The sequence below is a fragment of the Dromiciops gliroides genome, chromosome 6 (genome assembly GCF_019393635.1).
Source record: "Dromiciops gliroides isolate mDroGli1 chromosome 6, mDroGli1.pri, whole genome shotgun sequence".
Classification (NCBI taxonomy): Eukaryota; Metazoa; Chordata; class Mammalia; order Microbiotheria; family Microbiotheriidae; genus Dromiciops; species Dromiciops gliroides.
In genome coordinates this window covers 57,224,162-57,250,683 of record NC_057866.1, presented here as the reverse complement: position 1 = coordinate 57,250,683, position 26,522 = coordinate 57,224,162, and the positions used below count along the sequence as shown (strand labels likewise).

At 36.9% G+C, this 26,522-nt stretch overlaps 1 protein-coding gene across 1 annotated transcript in view; it reads left to right on the top strand.

Annotated features, from left to right (window-relative positions):
• DTHD1 (death domain containing 1) overlaps positions 1–26,193 on the top strand; it is a 71,354-nt gene extending 45,161 nt beyond the window's left edge. The window contains exons 7-10 of the mRNA XM_043972602.1: positions 252–541; positions 4,999–5,243; positions 22,308–22,365; positions 24,632–26,193. Coding sequence (XP_043828537.1) covers positions 252–541; positions 4,999–5,243; positions 22,308–22,365; positions 24,632–24,951 — 913 coding nt within the window. The 3' untranslated portion in view covers positions 24,952–26,193. The remainder of the gene's footprint in view (positions 1–251; positions 542–4,998; positions 5,244–22,307; positions 22,366–24,631) is intronic.
• Positions 26,194–26,522: the final 329 nt, after the last annotated feature.

The window sequence follows — 26,522 nt, the reverse complement described above, 5'->3', positions numbered from 1 at the left end:
AAGCAATCAGATATGGGTTATACACGTGCAATTATGTAAAACATTACCTTATTAGTCATTTTGTACAAGAAAACTTGAATAAAAGATAAAAATGAAAGAAAATGAAAAATAGCAGCTTCAGTCCGAGTTCAATCAACATCAATTCTTTCTTTGGAGGTGGATAATGAAGAGCAGCTGATAATGGATTTGATTTATGTGCCTACAACAATTACATTCTTTCCCAAGGATTGCTTCTTATTTTCCTCATACAGATTTCTCGTGCTTCGCCTTTCTTCCACCATGGACAATTCCCATCTAGTCTTTTTGGCAAAGTGTCTAGAGGAAGCTACCTTGAGTACCATGGCCTGTATAGTGCTATATCGGAATAAAGAAAACCCTCATAAAGCAGTTGTTTCACTAGTGCCTTCTAAAGATTTGACTCAGGAGCTTCAGAGCCTGCATAAGAGAGGGTTTAGTGGGCCTCCAGAGCCATCCCAGTTTTTCCAAATGAGAGAAGGAGAACAGATTATTTTAAGGTTTAATGGCAACATTTTTGCTTCAAGTAAGTACAAACTCTTTTTATATTTTCATCTATGTATTCTGCCATATGCTCCATCTTATAGTCAGAGACCGAATTATCATTATTCAATGAAAAAAAAACCTGGAGAAGTGTGGTGTGCTAGAAAGTGTTAGAAACTTGGAGACATGGGTCCATGAGTCTGTTATCTAGTTGTATGACTTTGGACAAGTCACTTTAACTCATTGCATTTCCATTTAATTATCTGCAAAAAAATAATGAGGATTAAAATCAATCCTCTCTAAGGTTGATTCTAGCTTTAAAGCTCATGCTACCCTTCATTTTCTCTGTTTTATGAAAGGAAGGAAAACATGTTTATTCTCTCTCATCCTTTCATAGATGAAAGTACAACCATTCTGTACTTAATTTTCATATTCCCATTTATTTTTTGTTTTGCTTTGTTTTTAAATAAGGAATCATGAGCATCCAAAGGCATCTTCCTGTGATGGAATGATAACCCTGCTACATCATTTGTGGAATGTACAGAGAATGAAATGTAACAGCTGTCCATTGGGAATACACGAGTATACCCTGAGAGTGGAATATAAACACAGCTATATGCATTTATATACTGACTATTAGAAGGTTTATAAAATGCTTTCTTTCACAACAACCCTGTGAGGTTGATAGTTCCAGTGTTATGACCCCTATTGTACAAAGGAAGAATTTGAGATTTAGAGAAGTTTAGTCACTTTTTCCCCCAGTTCAAAAGTATTAAACCTAGACTCAAGAGGAGGTCTTCAGATTTTGAGTATAGAGTTCTTTTCATTGGTCTAAGCTTCTTCTCTGGCATGGCTCCTCCAGAATCTCAGATGGGAGCATTAAAAAAAAAGGATTTTCTCCCCTGCACATTTAAAGAATATGTTCCTTTATATACTAGGAAGAAAGGGACTTTGTGAAGTAAAATTGACCATATATTAATCCAACCAATTTGGGATTGTGTTCAGGAAAGGGAAAAGGGTTGTAAACTGTATGTATGTGTGTGTAGATTTGTGTGGTAGATGCTGGGTTAGAGAGATAGTTGGGGAGATAGAGAAGAGAGAGAATAAAAGACAGAAAGGCATATAAGAGATAAGAGAACTGAGATGAAATAAAAGATAATAAAGCAAAGACAAGAGAAAGCAATGAAAATATTTGAGTGGGGAGAAAGAGAGAAGAGAACCAACTATTTATATTAGCTGTTGTTGTGACTGGATACTGTCTCTTAAGATTCTTGTACTGGGCAGCTAGGTGGCGCAGTGGATAAAGCACTGGCTCTGGATTCAGGATGACCTAAATTCAAATCCGACCTCAGACACTTGACACTTACTAGCTGTGTGACCCTGGGCAAGTCACTTAACCCTCATTGCCCATCAAAAATAAAAAAGAAAAAAAAAGAAAAAGAAAAATCCATAAAGTCACTTAACCCCAATTGCTTCAACTTAAAAAAAAAATAAAAGGCCAGCTAGGTGGTGCAGTGGATAGAGCACTGGCCCTGGATTCAGGAGGACCTGAGTTCAAAACTGGCCTCAGACACTTAACATTTCCTAGCTGTGTGACCTTGGGCAAGTCACTTAACCCCAATTGCCCCACCGAAAAAGAAAAAAAAAAGATTCTTGTACTTCCATCCACCCAATGAAAGAGATCTAGTAGTTTTCACAGAAGTAGAAGAAGGTTCAGTTGGTCCATGTTCCCTTCTAGGATTCTTTTGGCTCCATATGATATTTTACTTAAAAAGTGATATAGAACCCCACATGAGAAAACTTGCCATCCTCCCTAACTGTGGTCTGTGAGCCTGGACACCCTTCCCTGTTGGCCCTTCCCCAATTCCATTTACAAGCATTATTACTTCTGTCCAACTTTGAAACAGATTATGTTTAAGACTGGGAGATACCCTTCTCTGGAGCTTAAAATATGTCTCAGGAATTTGTGGAAACCCTCTTCCCAGCATTAGCTATTTGTCTTAACCTAGGGCCTTCAATGAAATGAACATAATTTAAACTAGCCAGGCAGTGGTCTTCAGGTGACAGAGGATATGATAGAAAAAAGAGGAGAGAGGAGAAAGGGGAAAAGAAGGGCAGAATTTCTTTCCTGTTTGGCTTCCAGAATAGAAGCCATGGAATCTGTAAGAAATTAGTATTTCTTTCTTACATTTAATAACTATTACTATATTAGGATCAAGGTTTTCCCCCTTTTTCACTTCCTCAATAAGAAATCTACCAGTGTGGGAAGTCTTTCTCAGAGATTTACTCAGACCAAGATCTAATCAGACAGTAAAAGAAATTCTAAGTTTAGGCTAATGGGTGTATTCCTGCTCATTGTGTTTGCTCTGACAGATCCTAGAAAAATGTTGATTTTCCCTATTATCAAGATAAGTGATATGGAAATTGACATCTCTTTGACCAAGATTTGACTAAACTAAGTCATGTACCCCAAGATGGCCCACCTTCCATTTGAGATGATTAGGTATCCCTCAGCAATACCTTCTCTTCAAGGGGCATAGAAACTGTGACCCCACTGCCATCAAGGGTCTTTGGTCTAAGAGAGATGGCCAAATGACCATCCTTTTATTAACGAGCTCCTGGTCTTATTAATAAAATGATTAAATTACCCAGAAACTATCTCTCGAATTTAAATTTTTTAATCATTACATATCTACCGTTGGACATTCTGATAGAGGACACAGGCACAAAATGGAACTTTTCTACCCAAACAAATCATGTGAATAACTGAAATACTTCATTTTTTTAGGCTTTGTATATCAGCTGTAGTAAATAGCATCATTGTTCATACTATCAATGAGTGTTTTATTCTCAAATAGTGTCAAGACCTGGATGTGGGGAACAGCAGGTAAATAAACAAAGAATAAATAAAAGAGAAATAAACAGCAACATCTTGGAAGTACGACTGAGTAGGGTTGGCTGACTTATGACAGTGATCATTTCTTTATCTTACCAGTTCTGTCTGCATACTTCTGAAAGGACTGAACCTAAGTGAACATTCCTGTACCTCCCAGCAGTTACACTGTTAATCAAGTCAAGTCAACCAATATTTATTAAGACCTTATGATATGCCAAGCTGGGGCTGTAGAGAAAGGAAAATCAATCTCTTCTCTCAAAGCTCACATTCTAATGGGAGAGACAACAGTACACATAATTATATTATGTGATATACATGGTCTAGATGGAAGGTAATTTCATAGGGAAAGACACTAACAACTTTGAGGACCAGTGAAGGTCTTCCACAGAAAGTGGAATTTGAGTGAAATCTTGAAGAATGGCAAAGAATCTAAAAGGCAGAAATGAGGAGAGTAGTCTAGGCATGGGTGATAACCAGTAAAGGCATGGAGAAGAAATGAAGTGTTTCCTGTGAGGAACTATCTGGTCCTTCCAAGCAGAATCTGAAGAGAAAAATTGCCTGAAGGCAGGAATGTACTTTAATTCAACATTCCTATCACCCTTACAGGATTATATATTTACAGCTATAAAGGTCTTTAAACACTATATCAACAAATACCCAAATTTTACAAATTGAGCAGACTGAGAATCTGAGAAATTTAATAACTTACCCAAGGTCCCAAGGTCAGTTAATCCTAGACCCAGGAAGGCCTCTGCATTCATGTGTAAAAATGGCCTTTAGAATTTATATAGCACATGAAATTCTAAAATAAATATACAATTTAAATTAATCCAGATAATGACTCTTTGGGAAATTTGAGAACATCTGCACTCATTATTATAGGCAAGGGAATTAAAATACTCAAAATACAGGTAAATATTTCACTAGTTTGTAGGGGTCATACTACTTTCATAGTCGAGAGATGGATTGTACCAATTCTTCTCCTTTCTGTATCTAGATACTTTGGATTGCATACTGGGCACTGACCACAATATCTCTTTAACTCTAGAGAACTGAACCTAGTCAATATAGCAGTGGAGGCCAAGAAATACTGCTCTCCACTTGGCACAGATTGTTTTGCCTGGGAGAGTCAGTCACCAGAACCAGAGAGTATCATGGGAAAACTGTCAAGGTGTTGCTGAACTTAGTTTCCCCTTCCAGCTCTTACAGGTCCTATTGTTTTCAGCAAAACGCAAATCACCTTAGCATACAGAGAGAAGAATTCTGTTCCTACTTTTGTAGATAAGTAAATAAGCCCAGAGAAGCTGTAATTTGCCTAAATTCACTTAGCTAGTTAGAGCAAAGACTAGAAGTCAAGTCTTGTGATTTTGCTCTCTGTACTCCATATACTTCCATTGCTTTTGCTTGATGAGTATCAGTTTCCACGCAAATTCTATTTTATATGAAAGCAAGTCAATGTAGATCAGTGAGACACTGGAAATTGAATCAAATGTATAATATATTCCACTTCAAGCACTAAATAATTATATGACTTCCAAAGGTTTAACTGAAATCATCTAAGTATTCTATTGTGGTGGTAACTAACAAATTTTACTTAAATTTAGGTAATGGGAAAGATTATGGAAAAGACTACAAGCTTATTTTTCATTTACAAAGAAAGGCCAGCCTGGAACTCCAGCTCAAAGAGGTGGATGAATTTGGCAACTACAGCTCCCCTCACTACAAGGGTACAGTTGCAGTTTACAAAGTACCCAGAGAAAAAATAGCCAAGAACTTGAATCAACCACTTATACTTAATGACTTTGGGCATCAATTGCCTACTTGCAAATTACCATTGAATTTACCTAAGGTGAGTGATGGAGGATGTTGCTGGTCACTTTGTTAATCAATTTTATTAATTCAATATACTTACCTAGTCGATCTATCTTAATTTAATGTTTCAAAAGAATGGCAAATAATTGCTCTATCCTTGGAATCTTCTCCATTCATTTTATGAATTCAACATATATACTCAGTCAGTCTACTTTAATTTTTTTTTTAAGTGAGGCAATTGGGGTTAAGTGACTTGTCCAGGGTCACACAGCTAGTAAGTGTTACATGTCTGAGGCCGGATTTGAACTCAGGTCCTCCTGACTCCAGGGTTGGTGCTCTATCCACTGTGCCACCTAGCTGCCCCAAATTTAATTTGACATTTCAAATGATAGCAAAACAATGTCTGTCCTTGGGACCTTCATAGTTTCTTATAATGGAGTATTTATTTTATATTTGCCTTTTTTTGGTTCCATAAAGGGCATAACAAAGTATTAACTATCTATGGATTATATGATAATATGGTGAGAAAATACAAGTTGGAAAGGCTGGGAGTATTATTTGCAAGTAAAAAAATGTGCAGTAAGGTCTCCATTGCATGCATATATGCATATACATTCCTATATATACACATACATTTGTATATAAATATACCTATCATCCATCCAACCATCCCCTCTCTTCCTTTCTCTCTCTCTCTTTCCTTTCTTTCTTTCTTTCTTTCTTTCTTTCTTTCTTTCTTTCTTTCTTTCTTTCTTTCTTTCTTTCTTTCTTTCTTCCTTTCTCTCTCTCTCTCCTCTTCTCTCTCTCTCTCTCTCTCTCTCTCTCTCTCTCTTTCTCCAATAAATACCACACTGCTTCTGATAGTGCACATATCTCAAGCTTTTAAGAGATCTCAGATTGTCTTAAGGCTTATAGTTGGCTCTTAATAATGTTGGATGAATTATTTAGAACTGAGTATTAACTTATGTTCTGGCATCTAGCATTTTCTTGGGAAATGAATCATTTATGATGTAGGCAGTTTAATTTTTATAAATAACTTTTTCATGTTTCAAAGGTCTGCACTTTGCCAAGGTATTTAACCACTTGCCAATATCACTTAGAGTTTTACACATACCAATATCACTTATAGTTTTACACATACCAATGCTATGAATACTTGCTGTTCCATCAACTTGTAATTTTGCAATTTACTTTCATGAATAATTCTGCTTTTACCATCACTAGTCATTCTAAGTGTAGAAAGGAACTCAAGATAAGGAAACTGAGGTTTAGAGAAGTTAAATTTTAAGTAATTTTTATTTAGCCATATGGCTAACGATCATAATAAGTGGGATCTTAACACAGGTCTTTGTGATTCTGTGTCCAGCATGGTTACCACAAGGAGCACAGGTGGTGTTTTCATCACTTGTGCTTACTAAAATCAATAGCATTAGAAGAGGAAGGCAGATCTGAGAAGGTAACAATTGGTTATAAAAATGGTATCTAAGAATAGGAATTTTATTTCTGGATCATGATTAGAAATATAAGAATTATAGACTTGTGTCCAGGAATGGAGTATATCAAATAAGGACTAATAAAAATGTATTTGAGAATCTAATTTTTAAAAATGCCAAACATTAAACTAGAAAGGAAGAATAAATGAGAAAATTGTTCCTGTGTATCTACTACTCTATGTAACATTGAGCAAGGTTTCATAATTTTTTTAACAAAATTTTTGGCCTCACATATCTCTTTTTGTTTTTGTTTTTTGCGGGGGTTGTTTTGCAGGGCAAGTAGGGTTAAGTGACTTGCCCAGGGTCACATAGCTAGTAAGTGTCAAGTGTCTGAGGCTGGATTTGAACTCAGGTCCTCCTGAATCCAGGTGCTTTATCCACTGAACCACCTAGCTGCCTGGCCTCACATATCTCTTTAGCAGTCTAGTGAAGCCTATGAATCTCTTCTTAAAATGCTATTTTGAAATGCATAAGATAAATTACATAAGATTAAAAATGAAATAGAATTACAAGTAAAGATGTAATTTTCCTCTCCAAGTTAATAGACTCCCTTAAATATATTCATGAATGTATTGGGGGTCCATGGACTCCAGAATAAAGAATCCTGTTATGGAAAGAAATTACAGTTTAGGGAGAATAATAATAGCAACACCCAAAACTTTGCACGAGACATAATCCAGGAAAGGACTGTTAATATGAATATATGGATCACCTGGATTTGATGGAGGTGCCTTCTTATCCAAAAGCATTTTTATGAAACCCTGGATTAATAGGAACCAAACTGTACTTCAAATGAACTCCAAACTGAACCCAGATAGCTAGTAGATGTGATGTTTAAAATCTAAATTGTGGTTGCCTTAAATTAGAAGCTTTAGCACCAGTCTTTGGGCATTAACAATTTATTAAAGCATACAGGTATTCACATGGAGTTCAGAAAGTTAAGAAAAGGTCTATCTAGCCTAGAGTTCCAGCCTGGTTGGGTTCTTCCTCAAGTCCTCCTCCAGGAGCCTGCTTTAATCAGGCTCTCCAGCAAGCTGATTGTGGAAGCTTTTTATAGGTCTGTAACAGAGGTGGTCCTTACACACTACTTCAAGCTGATTGGTTGGCATCATCCAAATCCATTGGTTTTGAAGGTGTTCTCAAGTTGAGTTCACAGTCTAGCTTCTGAGAACAATACCTTCTTAAGGGATAGCCAGGTGTGATTACAATCCAATTAACTTGAAGTAGGCTAATCAGCAGTCAATCACTCTCACTTGATTCAATCAGTCTGGATTAATCTCCAGGTGGGTCTTTGAGTATCTCTGAAATCCCATTATTTCATCACATTCCCCCCTTTGTTTCTTCTAGAAACAGGTGTTCTTTGATGAAACATAGATAAAAGACCCTTCTTAGTGACTTTTTTCCCTCAGGATAATAAGTACCTATCTTATGGTGACATCTGGGAATCCTCATCCTTGCCAAACCGTTTTTTGGAATCCTGTAATCTTATCATGATGCTTCTGTATTTCCTCCATACTTGTTATAACTAAAATTGTTAAACTGTTTTTTGCTTTTGGGTTGATTATTGTACCATACTATTGAAATTGACAACACCCTGTAATCAATGGACAAAAACCCTTATATACCCTCAGAAAGAGGAGAGTCTCTGAGCTCCCTTCTGAGGAGGGAGTTCTCCAACATGATCATGGTTCTTTCTTCTTGGGACAAAAAATAAATTATTAAGTTTTTCCTATCCATTCTCTGATCTGGTTTCTGTGAGATACCTACTTCTGGTAGGAGAAGCAGAAATAGACTTCTCTAATCTGAGTGAACAAATTGTAGGAGATATTATTGATGTCTCTGATCTGTTTATTATTTTTGTAGGAGGATCTATATGAAAACTATATTTAATATTCAATAGGACCCAGTATTTGTCTGTACACAAATGCAAAAAGTATTGATAAAAATAAAAATGAACTGCAAAGAGCCAAGTTTGACATCATAGGTACCACTGAAACATGAGATGAGACCCATTGATGGAATATGATTATGGAATGCTAACTAGCATTTTTAAAGAAAGGGGTAAAATAACAGGTTAGCATTATTAATTAAGAAGATGTATTAACATGAAAAAAACCCCAGGGATTAGAGCAGGGAAACATAGTGGCAAACATTTGGGTGAAGATCAGGGAATTGTATTATTTTTATATATTTTTTACCAACATGGAGGAGTTGGTTACTAAGGGAGAAATGAACCCTTGAACCTTGAAGTGAAAGGAACATTTTATCTTAGAATTTGCAAAAGAGGAGTGGCGAGTTGGGCTAAATTTCATGTGCCTTGGATTTTTAAAGTGCAAATTTCAAGATTCAAAAAAAGGATGGATAGGATTTCATGACCTAAAATTATATCATGAAAGTTAGATTGGGAATCATGTGAAGAACTAAAGCAATGTACTCCTGAAGATAGTAAGAGAAAAGATTTCAATGAAGAGCATAAAGTGTGAACTGCCTGAAGAGACCAGTGCTCAGAGAATTATCACAATCATCATCATCATTGCTAGTATTTGTATAGCATCTACTATATTCCAGGCACTGTGGTCAGTACTTTACAAATATTTTCTTTTCTTTTTTGTTTTAATTTAATTTAATTAAAAATTTTTTTCAAATATTTTCTCATTTGATCCTCACAACAACCCTAAGAGGTAGGTGCTATTAATACCATTGAGGAAACTAAGGCAAACAGAAGTTGAGTGACTTGCCCAGGGTCACAGAGCTAGTAAGTATCTGAGTCAGAATTTGAACTCAGATCTTCCTGACTCCAGGCCCAGTGCTCTATCTACTGTTCCACCTAGTTGCCTTGATCGACTCTGATTTTTAAAATACATATACAGAAAATTGAATCAATATTTATGGAGGATGAGTACAACAGCATAGGATAGTCCTATTTAGAATAGTGTTAAGTATGTTTAAGTTCACGATAAACTGAGGCAAGGTGAAAGAATGCTTTTTAAAAAAAAACTTTGTTTCTGTTTTTATATTTTATTTCTTTTCTAATGCCATATTAGGGGAAAACATGATAAAAAAGGTACAAAGCTTTTGCATGTGATAGATGAAAGAAAGATAACTGATGGAGAGGAGGGCCTTTTGTCAGACTTTTTCTTTTCTTCTAATTTCTCTGCCAACATGAAGAGCTTTGGGGCTAGAAAGAACAAAACACAAAAGTCTGATAGGAATTTGAGACTCCAAATAAGTAGTGAGATAGGGAGCACCTAATCACATTTTTTTTTTTTTTTTGCACCTAATCACAATTGATGAGTTCAGGCTATAAGGGTCAGATGACCTATGTCCTAGAGTGTGAAAATCGAGTCACTGCCAATAAATTTTGAAAGAGAACACTAGAGGTCCTGCAAGATCAAAGAATTAAAAATATTATATTGCTATTAAAAATGAAGAGAATAAAGTCTGCAAAGTGTGGGTCAGTGAGTTTGACTGCAGTTTCTGAGGAAAATTTTAGAAAATTAACCATTACAGAGTGAACATTTAGTGGTCACAATAATTCAGGACAACTTCTAGAACATGTCCTGACAGACTAACTCTGTTTCCTTTTTGATAAAGTTATTAAATTACTACATCAAAGGGATGCTTTTGCTATAGTTTATGTAGATTGCATCAAAGTATTTGATAAGATCTCTTATGCTGTTATTATGGAAAAGATGAAGAGGAATTATCCTATGTTAGAACATTCAGTGGATGTAGAATCGACTTAATAGATAGATATAAAGAGAACTAATGATTAGTTTTGGGGCAGATATGTGACACAATGGATAGAGTACTGGCTCTGAAGTTAGGAGGACCTAAGTTCAAATCTCACCTCAAACACTTAGTAGCTATGTGACATTGGGCAAGTCACTTAACCCCAATTGCCTTAAACATCTGGGGCCATCTCCATTCATCCTGATATATATTTTGCCACTGGACCCAGATGGCTCTGGAGGAGAGAATGAGGTTGGTGACAGCCCTCCCTCATTTAAATCCAATTCACTGAAGGTCATGACATCACCCCAATGTCATGGTCCTCTTTGAGAATGAAGGGCAAACAACAACAACAACAACAACAACATTATTTTTATATCATTTTGAAAGGAGGTCTTTGGTGGACTGCCATAAGAATCCATGCTCATCCCTCAAGAAGTTTATAATAGTGGTAACTTGGGGTTTCAAACAAGGCTTTGGGGAATAGGTAACTATTAGTGCTTCTTTTCATCCATCTCAGGGTACTCATATTTCCCCAATTTCCCCTCTATTAGAATCAGTGGTGTGTAAGGATCCAGTAAATTCATCTCACAGTTATATGTAAATGGATGATGATTTAATGATTTCTTCTAGATAGATCTATATGTGATTAAGGACAAAGAAATGACTCTTTATTTGTAGATTAAAAAATAAGTATGGTGATGTGAAGGTAGAGTTTAAACAACAATTTTGTTGCTCAGGGGAAACACCATAAAACATAATTTAAAATAAAAATTTTAAGAGAAATTAATTTGGCAGGGGTTGGGGGTGTATGGTGTGGGGGTGGAAAAATTCAGTAAAACTAGAACATTATGAGGCTACTTAGGCTACCATGTTGGTAAAAGGGAACATGACAGTCTAGGGACAGAGAAGAACTCACTAATAGTAAAATAATTTGGAAAGGAGGTATACTGCTGAAGAAGTATAAATGTTGTCAATACTCCATAATTTATGTGCCCTTGGGAAAAGCACCAATTTCCCTGCCCTAGTCATGTCTCTGTATGTCAGAGGTTATTCTAGGGCATTTTTATGTGCCTCTAAGATTACATGTATTGCATCCACTACTTGTGGCTGCTTATATTAAGCAGCAAACCTCTGCCCTGAGAGCTCTGCTAGCTTTATGCAAGAGTGGTCTGTCTATCTGCTTCCGGTTTAAAATAGTTCATAGCTTGGAGATTTATGTAAGCAATCAGTTGACCCTAGTTCTGCTTTCAAGTAATGCTAGCTAAACAATGAACTTCTCTATTTTTCAACTGAACTCCTGACATGTGATTTCTAAGTAAATGATGAAGCTACTCAAATGGAATTGTTTTCCCTCAGAGTCAAATAACTTTGCTGGCACAACCTATTTAATGGAGCAGAAAGAAAGTCAGGCATATGGGTTTAATGCAATTCTTTAGAATGTCTATTTTTCATTGAACTTGATTTTCATTTCTTTTTCTCCTCAAATAAATTGAATGATGGAATTTCCCTACAATGTAATCCTGGGCAATTTTGAAGGACTTACATAATCATGTGAATCTTTTTTTCCCCTTTTTGTAATCTTGACTAAATAGTTGAGGATATTTAGAACTGCGTATTTTCCCCGTCTTAACACATAAATTAAAGGTAATTTACATATTAACTACTTATTTTTTATATTGTAAGATTTATGAGATGGCCTTGAATTCTAAGTACAAATAAGACACTAAAACATAGATAATCAAGAGAACGGAGAAAAAATGGTTTGCAGGTTTTTCTTGAGAGACAAAATAAAGGAGTTAGCAGGTTTGGTTTCATTCTGTGCCCAAAGGCAACAAAACCATTTTATAGAAGCCCCAGTAATTTTGCGTTACAGTGCTCACAGTAAACATAAAAAGAACTTTGAAGATAATTGTAGCTTATGTGACAATATTTGTTCTAGAACATAACTACAGGGAAATTCTATGAGAAACTTGATAAGTCCTCTACACCAAGTCATTGATGCTAATTGACTTCAATATAAAGGGAAAACAAGAGGATGGCAAAAATGTCTTGAAAAATGGGACTCAATATTAATAAACAAAAGAGGACAGAGACTTGTAAAACTACTTAGAAGTTTCATGCCAAAAATCTTGAATAATTTGTTTTCTCAGTAAAATACTCCTTTATTTAAAGTTTTGAATTTTACATTTTATCCCTTCTTCCCTCCCTTCCCTCCCTCCTCTCTGAGGTGGTAAGCAATCAGATATAGGTTATACTAGTGCAATTATGTAAACTATTGAATAATTTTTTATTTTTATTTTTTTGCCGGGCAATGAGGGTTAAGTGATTTGCCTAGGGTCACACAGCTAGTAAGTGTCAAGTGTCTGAGGTCACATTTGAACTCAGGTCATCCTGAATCCAGGGCAGGTGCTTTATCCACTGTGCCACCTAGCTGCCCCTTGAATAATCTTTTAAAGAAGAAAGTCAAAGGAATCTGGACCTTACCAAGCAGTGAACATAACTTCAAAAAATAAAACTGATTATCTCTTGAAAGTCAGGAAATAACTATATACTAATGTGAGAATTATTTCTAAATTAATTCTTTGCCTTCAGAACAGCAGCAAGTATTTGTCAGAGCAAATGTTAAAATCCATGACAAAACAAAGAATAAAGATTAGAAAAAGGTAATGAGTAAATCTACACAAATTGCCATGTGATGCAAATAAGCTATTGATGTAAAAAAATCAAAGCTAATAAAACAGATTGTCAACATTTCCTATGGACATTTTAAAACAAACAATCATCACAACAAGGAAGCCAAAAGAATCCAGAAACCATCTTAATCAGCAAATAGTTGATTGCTATTCCAAGAAAGAGATAGAAAAGCCAATAGCGACCCTACTTTATAAAAGAAACTCATTTATAAAATGTGATAAAGGAAGATGGCAAATTTTTTTTTTCTTAGTGAGGCAATTGGGGTTAAGTGACTTGCCCAGGGTCACACAGCTAGTAAGTGTTAAGTGTCTGAGGTCGGCTTTGAACTCAGGTACTCCTGACTTCAGGGCTGGTGCTCTATCCACTGCGCCACCTAGCTGCCCCATGGCAAAAGATTAAGAGCAATATCACATCAGAAAACAGAAAAGAGTGTTGGAGAAGGGTAGAAAATTGCATGAGGCTTGGTAGGAGATGAGACTTAATGAGACTTAATCAGAACATCCCAAGATTATTTACACTTAAAAGTAGAAGAAAGACCAGACATATATGGAATAGGTCTTTCACCATTTCTTTAACAAACTGTTTTCATCATCAATAACTGTGTGACTACCATATTTGGATTCTAATGCTAAAGTCCCAGATGTTCTATGTGCATAATTGGAAATGATACTAAAGAAGAAGAGTACAGGAAAAATAGTCAGAATAGACCAAGTATATACTCCATGCTGGGGATCAGACAATTGGGACATAAGTTTTCAAGATGTCTAAAAGAGCGGCAGGCATTGAAAAATCAGAAAAAGAAATCAAGGATGGTGGGAGGGAGTTCAACAGTCCCCCACACTTCAATTAATGTAATAACATTAAAATCTAGAACTTACTCATAAAGTATTAAGGGTGAGGGAGGGGAATGTGACCTTCTCCCCCCCCCCCAAGTCTCAGAATCAATCAATCAATCAACCAATGTCCCTAGAATGTAATCATGAAATAGATGTTAAGGTCTTTTACCACAAACCTACCAGGGTATTTGAATAAATCCTCAGAAGTTTATATAATCCTTGAGATGATTATGGGGATTTGGTAATTGGATAAGTGCAAATGACAACACGCAGGAAAAAACTTGTGATTGGTTCAATCAATCACTGTCTTGGACTTATTTTTTTAAGGACCATGCCTTACCCTCAAATCATTCTGACTCTCATAGATTGGCCAACAATAGGTCCTAGCACAAGTCTGCTTGGCTATTGTTTGGCCTCTAAATGGCTCAGAGTATGTACAAATAGCAATGGTTTCTGTTTCAGACTGAAACCCTGAAACCCTGAGTTTTCTTCTCTCAACCTTCCTTCCTTCCTTCCTTCCTTCCTTCCTTCCTTCCTTCCTTCCTTCCTTCCTTCCTTCCTTCCTTCCTTCCTTCCTTCCTTCCTTCCTTCCTTCCTTCCTTCCTTCCTTCCTTCCACCCTCTCTTCCTTTCTTTCCCCATTTATTCATTTCTGAGACCTGGGAAAGACTTTAGCTTAAAAAAGTCAAGACCTCCCAATGCCTCTGGAGCCATCTCCAGTCATCCTCATATATATCTTGCTACTAGACCCAGATGGCTGTGGAGGAGAGAGTGAGGTTGGTGACTTTGCACAACCCTCCCTCACTTAAACTCAGTTCACTGCAAGTCATGACATCACCTCCTGATCTCATGGTCCTTTTCTAGAACAAAGGACAAACAACATTCTCTTGTACTTATGTATAAAAACAGTAAGTCAGTGTAATAGTGAAGTTTTCAAGTTTGGGAGAAAATTGTTTTTTCTTGTCAAGAGCTATTCCCTTTAACTTCTGTTGACCATGGGATTGGGGAGACTGGGCCATTGGGAAAACTACATCCAGCCAGAAGTGGACAAAAATCTTAAGGGCAAGATAAACATAGATATATAAAAAGGAAGTTCTAGAAAGCATGATTTCTTGTGGCAGAGAAAAGTTCTGGCTGCGTGCTCAAGGAAGGATGAGATCCTAGGAGCCCAGTGGAGGGGCCCACTCACCTGAGAGCTGCACCCTAGGTGGGCTGTGTGAGGACTCTACAAAAAGAGAAAAGGCTTACAGTACCAGGATGTGTGAGTTACCGTTTGCCATTTGTGTACCCTACATGTATGCTTCACTGCCTTTGTACTCTGCCTTTGTACCTGTTCTAGGAATCTTTTCTAAAAGAGTTAATTAAGTTGAATCGCTGATTCTTAATGAGACACACAGGTGGGTCCTTAAAAGTTAAGTGTTAGAAGTAGAGCCCCAAAATTTTATAGTGAAAATCCTGAGAGTATAAACTATCTACTTCAAGTTCCAGGTACTCTGTTGGTCTGCATCCACTCAAAACCATACCTCATGAGGACTCATTGATGTGTTTCTATTATTTTCCCCAGTCAGCTACAGGATACAATTAGCTCAAAGCAATCAAAAGCAAAATAATAGAAGCAAATGCATTAAATAAAACAGAATAATAACAGAGCATCTTCCTCCTCCCTAAACTTGAGGAGCATTTTGTAACAAATGCCATAATTTGGAACAATGGGTATATGTGGGAAATGATGGATGAGGAGTATTCATAAGGAACACATGTTCAGAGCACAGCTTGGAGGTACACCCTCAGGGAATTTGTATGGGAGGGTAACCTATGCCTCCTGATATTTTAAGACTGCCAGTGGCCTCACTAGGCCTATTCCCCGCTGGATATGACATCTCTTTTGTGCTTATTGTTTTTCAGTAATTTCTCTTATTTGCTGCTGTGAAGGGTTTATGTTTGCAGCTGGGTGTATAGTCTCTGCTAGGTTTGGGTCACTGACCCCAGTGTCTAACTAGCGTCTTCTTGGAGTTATTTTCAGGTCCTACCTGAGCTTCAGTCAGCTCGGGTAGAGTGGCCAGAACACCTTTCTAGGGATAAGCCATCCCACACATCTAGCTGACAAAACTTGGAAAGAATTTCTTCTGACTAAGGTCTTTTTTGGGGCATCTAGGTGACACAGCAGCTAGAAGTGCCAGGCCTCAAGTCAGGAAGACAGGAATTCAAATCCAGTCTCCAAAATGGGATCACAAAGAGTGGGACATGATCGAACAACAACAAAAAATGTCATTTAAAATTTTTTTTTTCCTGAGGCAATTGGGCTTAAGTGACTTGCCCAGGGTCACACAGCTAGTAAGTGTTAAGTGTCTGAGGCCGGATTTGAACTCAGGTCCTCCTGAATCCAGGGCCAGTGCTCTAATCACTGTGCCACCTAGCTGCCCCTAAAAATGTCATTTCTAAACCTTTATGTTGGATCAGAGATTGTAGTGCTTTGGTTCAAATAGCTAGCAGATTTAGGTTTTTAAAAAAATAATAAACATTTTTTTTATTTATAGTTTTAAGTTCCAATTTTTATCCCTCCTTCCTTCACTCCCCTCCCCCCTCCCTCAGGCAGGAAGTAATCAGATATAGGTTTTACATATATGATTATGTAAAAAATGACCATATTAGTCATTTTGTACAAGAAAATGAATAAAAGAGAAAAAAATGAAAGTGAAAAAGAGCCTGCTTCAGTCTGTGTTCCGTCAATATCAGTTCTTTCTTGGAAGGTGGATTGTATGTTCCATCAATAGCCCTTTAGGATTGTTGTGGATCATTATATTGCTGAGAATAGTTGTCATGCCCAGTTCTTCATCAAACAGCATTCCTGTCTTTGCACATAGTGTTCTCTTGGTTCTGCTCACTTCACTATATATCAGCTCATACAAGTCTTTCCAGGCCTTTCTGAAATCATCCTGCTTGTCATTTCTTATTGCACAATAATATTCTGTAGCTTGTTTAGCCATTCCCCAATTGATGGGCACTCATTTGGTTTCCAATTATTTAGCTGATTTATATTAGAAATCCCAAGATCCTCTCTAAATTAGTCTGCAAATACATTAGAGTCAGAACAAATGAGCAAAGATAAGGTCAATATATTCTATCCATCTGGCCCATATCCCTACCTTTATTATTTATGTCCATCATCAAAACCTATAGCTTTCTGTGCTATATTTAGCCAGAGAAGAGCCTCATTGTATCTTTGTACTAGTAACCCATAAGGCTAATTTCTATAAAATCATCATCATAATAAATATATTGATTTTTGTTATTGATCAGTCATTTTCCATCATTTCTGACTCTTTGTGGCCCCATTTGAAGTTTTCTTGACTAAGATACTGTATTGTTTGCCATTTCCTTCTCCAGCTCATTTTACAGATAAGGAACCTGAGGCAAACAGGGTAAAGTAACTTGCCCAGGGTCACATAGCTTGTAATTGTGAGAGGTCAGATTTGAACTCAGGAAGAGGAGTCTTCCTGACTTCAGACAAGATACTTTATCCCTGACTCCACCTAGTTGCCTTAAAATATATCGATAGCTTCCTTTATAAAAGTATGAAAAGAGAGCAGGACTATGGGATTATAGGATTATATGGTGACCAGTCACCATAGTCATACAACTGATAAAACTAGGCAGAAAATACTGGGTTTATATTTTCCCATCTGTTGATTATTTTATTTATTTTATATTTTTTTGCAGGGCAATGAGGGTTAAGTGACTTTCCCAGGGTCACACAGCTAGTAAGTGTCAAGTGTCTGAGGCTGGATTTGAACTCAGGTCCTGCTGAATCTAGGGCCAGTGTTCTATCCACTGCACCACCTAGCTGCCCCCATTGATTATTTTTAAAAAGCATATGGCAGACTAGAATGGCATGCTGCTCTAAAGTCTCTCTTCTCCTGAGGCAACTTCCATGGAGATGGTAAGCTCAAATAGAATTCCCTGGCACCAGCAAAGTGTCTGTTACCTTGTTTATTGACAGACCTTAGAGGCCATCTGTCCCAAGCCTCTCATTTAACAGATGAGAAAACTGAGGCTGAGAAAGGTGAAGTCACCCATCCAATGTTGCAGGGGTAGTAAGAGACAGTGCAAGGTAAGAATTCAAACTTAGGTCCTGTGACTCCAAGTTCAGCATGCTTTCCCGTACACTATGAGACTTCTTTGATAGGTAGAACCAATGTTAACTTTTGTCAAGCAATTCTCTGATTATCAATATCCTTACATACCATAAATGGTTTACTACTATCAATGGGAGATATCTTGCAAGCAGCCCAAACTGAAGGCATTTCCCTGTGGATATCTGGGTTTATGGATGACACTGGTCTTAAGGAACTGAGCCTTAGAATATTACAGAGACTCCTCAATGAAATTCATGGTCATTCAAAATCAATTAGCCTAAATTCTTATGGAAGGTAGCAAATTGATGAAGAATGGCTATTTCTCAAACTATGACATGAAGTTCAATAGGCAGCCTTTTTATTCAGTTCATCAACACAGATGTGTTGGGCAGGTCCTGAAGATGAAGAGTGAGCCGAACCCAGAAGTGACTGTGAAGAAGATCTGTATTTTATATGGGAAGTTGTATAGTGCTTTTCTTTTCTTTTCTTTTTTTCTTTTAGTGAGGCAATTGGGGTTAAATGACTTGCCCAGGGTCACACAGCTAGTAGGTGTTAAGTGTCTGAGGCTGGATTTGAACTCAGGTACTCCTGACTCCAGGGCCGGTGCTCTATCCACTGCACCACCTAGCTGCCCCTGTATAGTGCTTTTCTAAGGTGTAAATGCTCACAATGAAACTTTAACAATGACCACTCATGAGCCAGTTTGAGGTGGCTCCATCATACCCCTGGCTATATATGTGTGCATTGCCTTCCTCTGTCAGGCTGTAAGCTCCTCAAAGGCATAGTATTCCCAGCCCACAGTGCAAAGCTTGGCACAATAGAAAATGCTTTCTAATCAACTGACTTGGCCAACCAAGCTCACACATAGTAAATAAATGGCTAGAAGGTGGCTCTCCTGAGTCCAGTCCTCTTTCCTCCACACCAATAGTATTAAACAAAAATTTCACTACAATCAACATTTTTAGACACTTTTAAAAAGGGATAAATATGTACATGATGGGTTTTTGACATCTTTTTGAGTTGCTGATATTTGTCCCAGATATAGTACATTATTTGTTCAATCTTTAAGCTCACTGTTATGGGAAGTGTATTGCTTTTTAAATTATTTTTATTTTTTGTGAAATATTTCCCAATTACATGTTATTTTATTAATTTATTATAAAATGTTAATTTTTAACAATAATTTGTAAAAATTTTGAGTTCCAAATCCCAAATTTTCTTCCTCCTTCTCCCCTTCCTCCCTCCTTGAGAGGCAAGCAATTTGATATTAATTACCCATATGAAGTCATGCAAAACATTTCCATGTTAGCTATGTTGCAAAAGAAAACATAAAACTAATAAAACTAAAAACTAAAAAAAGTACATTGCAATCTGAATTCAGAGTTCATAAGTTCTCTATCTGTAGGAGGACAGCATTTTTCATCATGGGTCCTTTGGAATTGTCCTGGGTCACTGTCCTGATCAGAGTAGCTAAGTCTTTCACAGGTCATCTTCCTTACAATATTGCTGATATTGTATATAATGTTTTCCCCATTCTTCTCACTTAACTTTGCACGAGTTCATATAAGTATTTTGAGGATTTTGTGTGTGTGTGTGTGTGTTTGTGTTTTTTTGGTGAGGCAATTGGGGTTAAGTGACTTGCCCAGGGTCACACAGCTAGTAAGTGTCAAGTGTGAGGCCAGGTCCTCCTGACTCCAGGGCCAGTGCTTCATCCACTGTGCCACCTAGCTGCCCCTATTTTGAGGTTTTTCTGAAACCATCCTGCTCATCATTTCTTATAATACAACAGTATTCCATTAAAATCATATACCACGGGGCAGCTAGGTGGCTCAGTGGATAGAGCACCGGTCCTGAAGTCAGGAGGACCTGAGTTCAAATCCAGCCTCAGACACTTAACACTTACTAGCTGTGTGACCCTGGGCAAGTCACTTAACCCCAATTGCCTCACCAAAAAAAAAATCATATACCACAACTTGTTCAGCCATTCCTCAATTGATGGGCATTCCCCCAGTTTCTGAATCTTTGCCAACACAAAAGAAGCCACTATAATAATTTTTTGTACAAACAGGTCCTTTTCCATTTTTTATCTCTTTGGGGGTACAGACCTACTAGTGGTATTCCTGTGTCAAAGGTTATGCACAGTTTTATAGCCCTATTAGTGCAGTTCCAAATTGTTTTCCAGAATGGTTGGTTGTTATTCAATTATTTTTCAGTAATGTCTGACTCTTTGTGATCCCATTTAGGGGTTTCTTGTCATAGATACTGGAGTGGTTTGCTATTTCCTTCTCCAGCTCATTTTATAGTTAAGGGACTGACTATTTTTTCCCATTCTTGTGAATTTATTATTTCCTGGTCTCTCATGGAGTCATTAGTTTCCATTTACCCCCATCCTGTTTTCTAAGGAATAATTTTTGACAGTAAATTTTTTAATCTTTTTTTTTTTGCATTCAGTATATTTTGTTTTTAAGTTGTTATTTCCTTCAGTATTTTTGTGTGTTTTTTTAAACCAAGCTGTTAATTTACTTTTCATTCTCTTCTTTCTTTGCCATCATTTCTTTAGGTAACTTTCCCCTTATCATTCTTATTTGATTTTAGAAATCATTTTTAGCTCTTCCAGGAATTCTTTTTGGGCTTGTGTACACTTCATATTTGTTTTCTTTAAGGCTTTGTGTGTAGCTGCTTTTACTTTATTATCTTCTTCTGAGATTGTATCTTGATCTTCCCTGTTACTATAGTAGATTTTTTTATTGTCAGGTTCTTTTTTGTTTTTGTTGTTGTTTGTTCATTTTCCCACCCCGTTTCTTGTTTTGGAACTTTGTGTTAATGTTGAGCCCTTTCCCCAGCATGAAACAAGGCAAGTGAGAGAATTGCCTCAAGTTTTAGGCTTTTTTGCACTGCTGTTTTCAGGATGTACCATAGTGGGTTGGGAGTTTTTAGTGCTTCCAAGATGGTTTGATCTAAAGAGAGATGTAGTCACTGCTCTTCTGGTCTGCATTCTGAACCCTGAACCCATGGGATTGTAACAAATACTGCTTCTTAAAGCTCCCATTCCCTTGAGACCTGAATCAATACTATTTCTTAGAGTCCCTGATCCTTTGGTACCAGAAGTGATCTGTTCCTTAGGGCTTTCACTACCTCTTGACCCAAAGTGCTCCTCCCTGCCCTTGAACTATGACCTAGAAGTGCAGCTAAGTAATGGAGTTGCCAAAGTGTCTGGTGCTATGTCCAGTGCTAGCACAGGAGTCCTCTGTAATCTCTGATTAGTTGATAGATCCCTTTTCCATCTCTAGCTTGAGAACTCCCAAAGCTGCTTCTGGTTTTGTCACTACCACCTAGTTCTACTAGTGTTTCCACATGGGTTCCAGGTCATCCTCTTCCTCTGTGTTGCAGATCTCTCTCTCTCTCTCTCTCTCTCTCTCTCTCTCTCTCTCTCTCTCTCCAGCATCCTATATTTCCTTGGCCTAGAAGCATGTCTTACTCTGATCTTTTGTTGGCTTTGCCACTGCAGAATTCTATTTGAAACATTATTTTAAAGTTGTTTTGAGGGGAATATTGGCAGAGCTCAGCTGAGTATTTTCTCTATTCTGACATCTTGGCTCCACCACCAAAGGGTCAAGAATATTGTTTTTGTATTCAAAACATCCTGCCTTCCTATTCTAGTTCCATCATTTACTAAATGGTTGTATGACTTTGGGCTAGACACAATCCCTTTGAGCCTCAGTTTCTTTTATCTGCAAAGTGGGGTTAATAAACATGTACATTGCCCACCTTATAAGCTTGATGAGTAGCTTGCATGAGATAATGTATGTGAAAGTATTTTGTAACTATAAAGTACTAACCATTACTTAAGCTATTATTTTAGGCCTAGGAGATTCATCTTAAACAGTATCAATATTACTTGGATAGCATTCATTTGGTTAGTAGGAGTGCTACACAGTGATTTTATGCATTATAAAAATGACATTAATGTGTATTCTTTGAGTTGAATTTGCTGAAGGATTTGCATCAGCATTCAGTGATATTAATCTTCCTCCATGTCTTGGAAGAAACAATTACCGAACACGCCCAGACTCCAATGCACAAACTAATTTTGCACACCTTGCATTGTTTTTCTTCTATTTCCAAATAGGATTTAGGTTATTTGTGCAGATTTTGTCCATGAATTAATGACATTTCTTCTGTTTCATTGCCTCCTTTTCATCCATTAGCATGAAAAATTAATCAAACATCCACAGAGCACTAAGCGAATGTCTACAGATCCTTCAGGTAGGTAACTATTTTTCAGGTTGCATTTCATGATCCCAATATTTTCATATGACTAGGTCTCTTTTTGGGAAAAAAATTGATAGGAAAATAGTTTTGCAATTAAAAACGTAAAGGAGTTGATTATAAAAATTGCTTTCCACTCAAGGGTGCTGTAAGGGTAATGTTGATTCATCAGCATAATAAATGCATTGTCCTTTAGGAAATACATGCACAAATGGAATATTCCCCTAGTGATAATTCTATTCAGATGAAATTAAAGTGGTATTAAAAACTACCAGAAATGTTGATGGTTGCATACATTGGCTAACTCGTAGAACTAATGATTGCTGATTCTAGTAAACAACTGTGGTTTTTACTTGAGTGCTGACTGGTAGCTTTTAAATATTAGAGTACAATAACTATCCCACATATATGAGGTCAGTAACTTTTAAATGCATATATTTCAGTGTGAAATAATACCATACACTTATTTACTATTCAGTCAGAGCTAGGATTGAAGCAATCACATAGCAACTGTGGACACAAGAGTAGAACTAGAACTATTTTTCTATTCCATCTCTGAATGAAACATGTTTTATGAGTAAAATAAATTATTATTTAGTAACTTAGAGATACCAAGTAATTGATACTCAAATGATCTTAGATAAAGTAGATATTTTTGCTTTTATGGGATTGTTGGTTTATACCACATGTCTGGCTCTAATAACAATAAACCCTATGAGGAAAGTTGTATAAGTACTACTTCCCCCATTTTACATAAGAGAAAACTGAGGCTAAGAGAAATTAAGTGATTTGTCCAGGGTCACACAGCCATATTCATTCAATTTGGACATATGGTTTCATTGACATGGGGTAACTCCCAGTATAGAAATTTGTCATTAATGCAGTTTGGTGATCCATTCATTCCTTTTAAAAATTTTTAATTAAAATTTTAAAAATTTATTATTATTATTATTTTTTGCTGGGCAATGAGGGTTAAATGACTTGCCCAGAGTCACACAGCTAGTAAGTGTCAAGTGTCTGATGCTGGATTTGAATTCAGGTCCTCCTTAATCCAGGGCCAGTGCTTTATCCACTGCACCACCTAGCTGCCCCCTGATTCATTCATTCTTAGAGACTTTCCTGGGTACACTGAGAGATTAAGTAACTTGGCCACTGTCAAACAGCTAGCATAAATCAAAGGTAAGATGAACCCAGACCTTCCTGACTCCATAACCAGCTCTCTACTACTATGTAATGTTGCCTCTGCTACCATTTACATATTTCAATTTTATATATTTATAATATATATTATAATTTATAATATATTTATTTATATATTTCATATATACAATTTTCTTAGAAGATGAAGTTCTCAGCAGCTGTTTTAAAAGAGGGTGGTACAGAGTTGAATAGTGGTACAGAGAACATGGAGTCTATCTATAGAACTGATGAATTTCTCAATGTAGAAAACTCCTGGTGTGGAAGCTCCCCCATTAAAGCAAATCGTGAGACATATAATAATCATGTGACTTGTCACACAAGGTCACACAGTGAATAAGTTTAAGAGGTACGATTGAAATCCAGGTTTTCCTGACTCTGAGCCCAGCAATGAGTCTTCTTGATTCCATGTCCAAAACTGTATTCACTTCACCAATTTGCCTTTCCATATATCTCATATAGTTAGATATAAATGATTCCAAGTCAGGTTATAAACAGATAGGAATTTTTCCATATAAAAACTCAGGTTTTAATGTAGGTCTTAATGAATTATCACTGTATAAGTTTCTCCTCATACTTATGACAGTTCTGTTCTAAAAGGCAGCAGAATTTCTCTGAGGCTAATCCTGAATCAATATCAAATGGCCAGACTGGATCATTTCAGCTCTAGTCTTTGGTCCTCAGTGCTGCTTTTAAACCTGTAATTTCTCTCTCCTTTAACATCAGGTTGGGAGAAAATTTGCTGCCTGGGAGTTATAGTATGGGTAGTGTATAAGTAAAATTCATCATGGAGAGAGGATTTTTTTAAAGCATAAAAGCTCCCTTAATATGTGCTACCAGGAACATATGAAACCTAGCAGTTGCAGTGAATCAGACACCCTTGAGCAGTTGCTGAAATATTACAAACAACTGTCTCCTGGGTTGCATTAAATCTTCCTCAGGCTCTGAAGTCAGAGCCTACATCTTCACTAAAGAGATTTGGAAAACACGATAAACATGTCACTTAAGAATAGGTATCAGTTTGATCTCTGATAACCATAATGAGTGTTAAATTTCGGCCTCACAGAAGCCCTTTGGGAAAACTTGCTGTACTGGTTGGCTGAGGAAATGTCTGAAGAAAATGCAGCATCCCTTGCTGCATCCCTTCCTCTCCGGCGGAGCACCATTCAACTTGTCAAACTGAAGAATCCTGATAATCTAACTGAGCAGATCTATGAATTTCTTTCCTTCTGGAAGAAAACCCTCCCAACATCAGTCGATAAACAACGGCTTCTATCTCGTCATCTCCGAAAGACTGGCAGGAGTGATCTTTCAGAACAGCTCAAATACAAGTGGGAGAATAAGGTATTCACAGAACTTCAGCTGGGGTCAGATGAGGAGCAGTAAAACCTTGGTTTTCCATTTCTTTTCCCTTAGGGAAAAATGTTAATGTAAATCTTGGAGAGAGTTTCTGTCAAAATTATATTACCAGCTTTCATATAACATAGTTGAAAGTGCATTTATTTGATAGATGGGCTATTAAGTTAATTAAGACAAACAGAAGGGCTAATCAGACAACAAATGGAAATTTGGAGATTTGAGTGCGTCTTCATGGTTCAGCAATTCATTTTCTGTAAACTCAATTCCCTTTGGTATGCCCAACACAACAGCTTTAGCCAGTGTTCCCCACTTACATATTAATGGCCTTTGTTGTTTATTTTCTTAGTATGAAAATGTAAATGCCATATATGACATATGACTCATTGTTTAGTTTTATTACATGGAACAAAACTAGTCAACCATGAGATCTAGAAGCCAAAAGACCACTCCAAACTCCATAAGATGTCCCATAGACACAGCTAGAAATCATACACATTGAAGCATCCGGGTTAGATGTTCTTGACACAGATATTTGAAGATAAAAGTGCCAAAAATAAACCCATTTTGAAATTTATAAACAGAGGAAAACTTTACATGCTCAAATTTACACATTTAGAATTTATATTCATTTAGAGTTAGCCTGGTCTAAAACTCTCTTTTGTATTACCCATGAAAAGTAGGATTGCTAACAGATCAAATGTTAGGCAGGAATCTAAGAGCCTTTTGAGCTATTTAAGAAAACCAGCCACTTCAAACTATTTTGACACTTTAAATCATTTGCACTCAAATGATTTATTATTCCTTATGTAGTATCCATGAGATAAGCATGGTATAGTAGATAGAAAATTGCTCTCAGAAACAGGAAAACCTGAGTTCAAATACTTCCTCTGATACATAGTGGCTGTGTGACCCCAGGCAAGTCACACTTAACCTTTTAGAGATTTCGGCAGCTCTCTAAGATCATAAATGACTGAGAAGGTGCCGATTTGCCTTGGTAGAGTTTTCTCATTTGGGCGTTCCTTGTATTAGTAAAATCACAGGTTCCTATTTCTTCCTAGATATATGAACCTTGCCACTTCATTAAAGAAGATTCACTACTTTCTACACAGAAAAGCTACTTTGAAATATTTTGTTCTAGGAAAGGGAAGGAGGAAATAAGTACACAGCACTAAGGATGCCAAACATTGCTAAGTGCTTTTTTATAAATATTATCTCATTTGATCCATACAGCAACCTTGGGAAGAAAGTGCTAATACTATTTCCATTTTACAGTTGAAGATACTAAGGCAAATAGAAATTAAGTGACTTGGGGCAGCTAGGTGGCGCAGTAGATAAAGCACCGGCCCTGGATTCGGAAGGACCTGAGTTCAAATTTGGCGGCAGACACTTGAGACTAGCTGTGTGACCCTGGGCAAGTCACTTAACCCCCATTGCCCTGAAAAACTAAAAAAATAAAAAGAAATTAATTAATTCATTCATTCATTTAAAAAAAAAGAAATTAAGTAACTTGCCAGGACCACACTGCTAGACAATTTCTGATTTGAACTCATCTCCCTGACTTTAGGCCCAGTGTTCTATACATTACACCACTTAACCTT